The sequence below is a fragment of the Scyliorhinus torazame genome, chromosome 30 (genome assembly GCF_047496885.1).
Source record: "Scyliorhinus torazame isolate Kashiwa2021f chromosome 30, sScyTor2.1, whole genome shotgun sequence".
NCBI lineage: Eukaryota > Metazoa > Chordata > Chondrichthyes > Carcharhiniformes > Scyliorhinidae > Scyliorhinus > Scyliorhinus torazame.
Genome location: NC_092736.1, coordinates 26,011,270 through 26,018,219, shown reverse-complemented (window position 1 = coordinate 26,018,219; position 6,950 = coordinate 26,011,270). Strand labels below are relative to the sequence as shown.

Sequence of the window (6,950 nt, the reverse complement as noted above, 5' to 3'; positions counted from 1 at the left end):
CGTTTTCCTCGTGGGACAGCGCCCTGTGCCCTGTGCCCGGGACTGTACCCTGTGCCCCGGACAGCGCCCTGTGCCCGGGACTGTACCCTGTGCCCGGGACAGCGTCCTGTGCCAGGGACTGTACACTGTGTCAGGGGCTGCGTCCTGTGCCCAGGACTGTACCCTGTCCCCGGGACTGTACCCTGTGCCTGGGACTCTACCCTGTGCCCGGGACTGCGTCCTGTGCCCAGGATTGTACACTGTGCCCGGGACTGCGTCCTGTGCCCGGGACTGTACCCTGTGTCCGGGACAGCGCCCTGTGCCCGGGACTGTACCCTGTGTCCGGGACAGCGCCCTGTGCCCGGGACTGTACCATGTGCCCGGGACTGTACCCTGTGCCCGGGACTGTACCCTGTGCCCGGGACTGTACCCTGTGCCCGGGACAGCGCCCTGTGCCCGGGACAGCGCCTCTGCTGGTCTTTGTTCATGACTTTCACAGAGATGCACTTCTTCCAGGTCCAACACTCTGTGGCAGAACTTTATAAACCTCAGTCATGGGGGGCGGGGGGCGGGTGGGAGGGAGGGGGGGGGGGTCTTCTAAGAGAATCGGCACAGGCAAGCTGTTGATTTTAAACGCCAGCCTTCACTGGCACAGAGCTGCTGGCAGGTGGCAACGCCTCTGAAGATGGCCAAGTTGCCAGGTGGGGCTCAGAATGAAGATTCAGCTCCTGAGAGAGAGAATGGAGAGTTTAGCGGTGAGAGAGAGAAAGTGGGTGTGGGGGGGGGGGGGGGGCGGTTAAACGTTGGCAGTGCCCCACCCACTGAAGCTGCCAGGTTCTCACATCCCCTACCCCCTGGCAGTGGGCAATATTGGCAGAGCCTGGGAGCAGAGCCTCGCCCTGTCTTCCAGTGGGAGGGGCAGACAAACAGCAACAAGCTTCGCCCCGCCAGCTCGCAGCTGCAAACACTCCCATTCTGCCCCTGCCCAGTGTGCGGGTGGCAGGGGGGGGGGGCGCCCGGCAGGGGGTGAGGACCAGCGGCTGGCAGCGGGGGGTCCGGAGATGCCCCGCTCACAGCCCGGTGCCAGGCGCTAGGGGCAGCCGCTCTCCCCGGTGCCCGGCTGCTCCTGCCAGTCCCTGCCCGACATGGGGGCGCTCAGCGGCGGCTCCCTCTGCCCCGGAGACCGGGACCGGCCGGGGGCGGGGGGCTCCGCTCCAAACTTTGGCCGGAGTCGCTGATGTGGAAGCTGGAGAGAGCTGGAAGGTGGGTGAGCGGGGAGGGGAATGGGGAGGGGGCAGAGCTGGGCACGGGGGAAGCTGGGCTCAGGGGGAGCTGGGCACAGGGGGAGCTGGGCACGGGGGAGCTGGGCACGGGGTGAGCTGGGCATGGGGGGAGCTGGGCACAGGGGGAGCTGGGCACGGGGGGAGCTGGGCACGGGGGGAGCTGGGCACGGGGGTAGCTGGGCGCAGGGGGAACTGGGCGTGGGGGAACTGGGCAGGGGGAAAGCTGGGCACAGGGGGAGCTGCGCATGGGGGAACTGGGCACGGGGAGAGCTGGCCGTGGGGAGCTGGGCACAGGGGAGCTGGGTGTGGGGGGAGCTGGGCGTGGGGGGGAACTGGGCACAGGGGAGCTGGGCACAGGGGGAACTGGGCACAGGGGGAGCTGGGCATGGGGGAACTGGGCACAGGGAGAGCTGGGCACAGGGAAGCTGGGCACGGGGGATCTGGGCACAGGGGAGCTGGGCACAGGGGGAGCTGGGCATGGGGGAGTGGGGCACAGGGGGAGCTGGGCACGGGGGAGCTGGGCACGGGGGAACTGGGCACAGGGGGAGCTGGGCACAGGGGGAGCTGGGCATGGGGGGAGCTGGGCACAGGGGGAGCTGGGCGTGGGGGAACTGGGCACGGGGAGCTGGGCACAGGGGGAACTGGGCACAGGGGGGCTGGGCGTGGGGAGCTGGGCACAGGGGGAGCTGGGCACAGGGGGAGCTGGGCACAGGGGGAGCTGGGCATGGGGGAACTGGGCACAGGGGGAGCTGGGCACAGGGGGAGCTGGGCACAGGGGGAGCTGGACGTGTGGAATCCGGGCAGACAGAGATCTGGCCTGATGAATACTTTCTAAGAGCTGGTGTCTGTTTACAGGATCCTCACTGGGTCACCCAGAACCCAGAGCATCCGGATAACATTCATCTGCCTCATTGTTTAGCCTGTGGATTGTGGGGCTCCTGGAGACTGTGTGCTGCGGCGGAATCTAATCGATGGTTTCTGTTAATCGGAGACATCCCTCCCCCCACCTCCTCAATGCTCCCACTCCCTCTTTCTCCTTCTGCCCATACCCCTTACCCCAGCCTGGCTTCGCACCTCCCTTACTCCACTCTACCCTCACCTCCATTCTGATCATTCTCCCACTCCTGTCCTTATCCTCAAACCTTGCCCCTTCCCCTGCTCTGACCTGGCCCCTCTATTTCCCCATCGCCTGCTCTTTACCCTGCCCCTTCTCCAGCCCCTGCCCCTTCCCCACTCTGCCCCTTCTCCTGTAGCACAGTGGTTAGCACTGCTGCCTCACAGCACCAGGGACCCGGGTTCAATTCCAGCTTCAGGTGTCTGTGCGGTGTCTGCACGTTCTCCCCGTGTGTGCGTGGGTTTCCTCCGGGTGCTCCAGTTTCCTCCCACAGTCCAAAGATGTGTTTAGGTGGATTGGCCATGATAAATTGTCCCTTAGTGTCCAAAGGTTTTGGTGGGGTTACGGGGCCAGGGGAGTTACGGCTCCCCTGTGCCCAGTTCCCCCTGTGCCCAGCTCCCCCGTGCCCAGTTCCCCCACGCCCAGCTCCCCCTGTGCCCAGCTCCCCCCATGCCCAGCTCCCCCTGTGCCCAGCTCCCCCTGTGCCCAGTTCCCCCGTGCCCAGCTCCCCCGTGCCCAGCTCTCTGGGTAGAGAGCTCTTTCAGAGGGTCGGTGCAGACTCGATGGACTGAATGGCCTCTTTCTACAGTGTTGGGGTTGTATGATTTTAGGATTTCTGCCCCTTCTCCTGCCCTTTCCCCACTCCAGCCCCCTCCCCTGCACCTTCTCCGGCCCCTTCCCCTTCTCCTTTCCCTGCCCCTTCTCCTTCTACTTCTCCTGCCCCATCCTCTGCCCCCTCTGCCCGGCCCCTACCCCTGCTCCTTCCCCTGCCCCTTCACTTTCCATTGCTCCTTCCCCTGCCCCAGCCCCTGCCCCTGCTCCTTCCCTTGCCCCTGCTCCTTCCCCTGCCCCTTCTCCTTCCCCCACCGCTTCTCCTTATCCATCCCCTGCCCCTTCCCCTGCCCCTTCTCCTTCCCCCGCCCCTTCTCCTTATCCATCCCCTACCCCTTCTCCTGCCCCTTCTCCTTTCCCCGCCCCTTCTCCTTCTCCATCCCCTGCCCCTTCCCCTGCCCCTTCCCCTGCCCCTTCTCCTTCCCCTGCTCCTTCCCCTGCACCTTCCCCTGCCACTTCTCCTGCCCCTTCACAGCCCCTGCCCCTTCTCCTGCCCCTGCTCCTTCCCTTGCTCCTTCCTCTGCCCCTTCACCTGCTCCTGCTCCTTGTCCCCTTTCCCTTCTACTTTCCAGCCCCCTGCCCCCGCCTGTGCCGGTTCTGCCGTCCTCCTCTCCACCCCCCCTTTCAGATATTCCTCAGTGTGTGGGGGGGTGGTCCTGCTGGAGGAAGCTGGGATGACTGGTTGGGGGGTGGGGGGGGGGGGGTCTCACTCCCCTTCTCTCTCCTGGAGCTGAAGCTGAGGCAGGCAGTGGAACCGTAACAACGCGTGTGCAACCCTTTGAATCCCTCTTTACCTTTGATCTTTTCCTAAAGACATTGTTGCTAGACTTTCGAAAGTCTGACACTCTAACGGCCCTCGGAGCACAAACCCATCTTGCACGAATTGGACTGGGAGGGAGTGTCTCACTCATCATTCTGCTGTCCCAGCTGACAGGGAATGCTGGAAAGACTGGCGGCTTTGGGGAGAAGGACAAGGTGGGATTCACGCTTCAGGTCACAATTCATTTCTCACACCCGCTGAGTGTTTCCAGTATTTTCTCTCTTTGCTCTAGATTTACAGCAGCGGCAGGTTTTTAGCTTCATTTATAGAAACGTAGAAAGAAATAGGGGCAGGATGAGGCCCTTTCAGCCCTCTCCGCCATTTTTATGATCATTTATGGGATGTGGGTGTCGCTGGGGAGACCAACATCGCACATTCCTAGTTGCCCTCGAGAAGGTGGTGGTGAGCTGCCTTCTTGAACCGCGGCAGTCCATGTGTAGGTACACCCACTGTGCTGTTAGGGAGGGAGTTCCAGGATGTTGCCCCAGCGACAGTGAAGGAGCGGCCGATATATTCCCAAGTCAGGGTGGTGAGTGGCTTGGAGGGGAACCTCCAGGTGGTGGTGTCCCCCATGCGTCTGCTGCTCTCGTCCTCCTAGATGGTAGTGGTCCTGGGTTTGGAAGGTGCTGTCTGAGGAACCTCGGTGAGTTGCTGCAGTGCATTTCGGGCAGCACGGTAGCACAAGTGGTTAGCACTGTGGCTTCACAGCGCCAGGGCCCCAGGTTCGATTCCCCGCTGGGTCACTGTCTGTGCGGAGTCTGCATGGGTTTCCTCCGGGTGCTCCGGTTTCCTCCCACGGTCCAAAGACGTGCAGGTTAGGTGGATTGGCCGTGCTAAATTGCCCTTAGTATCCAAAAAAAGGTTAGATGGGGTTACTGGGGTTATACAGGGATAGGGTGGAAGTGAGGGCTTAAGTGGGTCGGTGCAGACTCGATGGGCCGAATGGCCTCCTTCTGCACCGTATGTTCTATGTTCTATCTTGCAGATGGTGCACACGGCTGCTACTGCATCAGTGGTGGAGGGAGTGAATGTTTGTGGAAGGGGTGCCAATCAAGCGGGGCTGCTTTGTCCTGGATGGTGTTGAGCTTCATGAGTGTTGGTGGAGCTGCGCTCATCCAGGTAAGTGGAGAGTATTCCATCACACTCCTGACTTGTGTCTTGTAGATGGTGGACAGGCTTTGAGGAGTCAGGAGGTGAGTTACTCGCTGCAAGATTCCCAGCCACTGACCTGTTCTTATTTATTTGGTTAGTGCAGTTCAGTTTCTGGTCAATGATAACCCCCAGGATGGTGAAAGTTCTTTTGTGCTGATTTAATACTTTTCCAAATGTTCTCTTTAGGTCTCATTGTGACTATGTTGATATCCAGAAGGCGAGAAGGATAAGATTTTGTGACAATGAACAACAACCATTATAATAACTCCCTGGGTATCGGTGTCGGCAACTCCATCACCTCCTACCCACTCACCCTGGAGCAAAAAACTGCATTCGCTTTTGTGGGCATCTTATTCATTTTCCTGGGCCTTCTCATCGTGCGATGTTTCCGGATCCTCCTCGACCCTTACAGCAGTATGCCATCCTCAACATGGGCAGATGGGATGGACGGGCTCGAGAAGGGGACCTTCGAGTATGCCTTGGCATGAGGTGGGCAGAGATATCCTGCGCCAACCCTCCACACTGGGATATAAGTACATGGACACTGAAAGACCTGGAGAAACATGCAGTCTGTGTGCCAGGGGCATGTCCCCTGTTTGGTTGAAGGGGCTGATGCGCAATCAATTACTCTCGAGCCGAAGGTAATCAGTACCTGAGGCGTTAATGCACTAGAACTTTACCCCAGCAGCTTCGGTACAGAAAGTGAAGGCTGCTGGGACAGCAACATCTCTTATACCCCGCCTTCAGGGCGGAGCTACGTCATACAGGGTCTTAACCAATGGCGTCGGCCTCTCAGGTACCGCAATACCTGGTACTACCACAGGGGCATATTCTAATGCAGATTTAATTCAGAATCAAATGCACCATTGCGCAGATATATCAGGGTGCGTAACAACGGAAACTTCCTATTGGATTTAGAACCATAGAATCCCTACAGTGCAGAATGAGGCAATTCGGCCATCGTGTCTGCAGCGATTCTCTGAAAGAGCACCCAACCTACTCACCCGCCCTATCCCTGTACCTCCAGAACTCCACCTAACCTGCACATCGTTTGGACAGTAAGGGGCAATTTATCACGGCCAATTCACCTAACCTGGTGAGAAAGTGCAAACTCCACACAGACAGCCACCCGAGGCCGGAATTGAACCCTGGCGCTGTGAGGTAGCAGTGCCAACCACTGTGCCATGTTAATTCTAAATTGTGAGAAGTCATTAATGAATAAGTGAAGTTTTATGAATTAGACTAGCATTGGGACTATCTTTATTTTAGTATATGAAATTATATATTAGTATACTGCATTATAGATCAGCTGAATCCGAGGGTCTGAGTGACATTGTTAGTGTGTATGACTACCATAGCAAGTTAAATTGTGTTCTTTAAGTTCTGCGTCTGAGTGGAAGTGGATTGCAGCATATTATGTGCAAAGATAAGTGTAAATTTATCAGTTAAGTACATGTAATTCAGTATTTCAAATGTGGATTGTTGGTGTTCAATAAACCATCTTACTGCACACTTCTTGATTTGCATAGTCTACTGAGTTGTTTTTACCAATAGTATGGCCCCCTCAATTTTCATGGTGCCTGAGGTTTTTCTAGTCTATTCATTGTTTTGTACGGAATTATAACTAGGGGAGTTTCACAGTAACTTCATTGCAGTGTTAATGTAAGCCTACTTGTGACAATAAAGATAATTATTATTGGGAGTGGAACACAAATTAATATTAACCCGTCTGAACACTCAATGGTTTACCAATGACAAATTGTGTTTTTCAAGTCCGCATTTATGAGTTAGTCAGAGACGTTGACAATTAAAATCTTCAGCAAGAACCAGCCAGTTAAGATTGAAAGTAAGCAAAAAAGCCAAGATAATGTAAAATTGTCCAGGCATCTGTCTCTGCTTTAGAAATCCAGCTTTTAATGGATTTTTCAGGACCTGGAACACCTCTGAACAGAGGCGAGAATTTGCGAGGGAGTCCTGGACTGTTGTGAAT

The 6,950-nt window shown here is 57.3% G+C and overlaps 1 protein-coding gene across 3 annotated transcripts; it reads left to right on the top strand.

Moving 5' to 3' along the window:
• Positions 1-614: 614 nt before the first annotated feature.
• On the top strand, positions 615-6,475 carry ctxn2 (cortexin 2). Of its 3 annotated transcripts, none has more exons than XM_072493018.1 (2): positions 615-734; positions 5,147-6,475. In XM_072493018.1, exon 2 carries the CDS (start codon positions 5,203-5,205, stop codon positions 5,446-5,448), a length of 246 nt encoding a protein of 81 aa, XP_072349119.1. In that variant the 5' UTR covers positions 615-734; positions 5,147-5,202; the 3' UTR covers positions 5,449-6,475. The 3 variants fall into 3 exon arrangements, with proteins under 3 accessions (XP_072349119.1, XP_072349118.1, XP_072349121.1); XM_072493017.1 differs by lacking the exon at positions 615-734 and adding an exon at positions 998-1,242; XM_072493020.1 differs by lacking the exon at positions 615-734 and adding an exon at positions 3,865-3,963.
• The last annotated feature ends 475 nt before the right edge of the window (positions 6,476-6,950 follow it).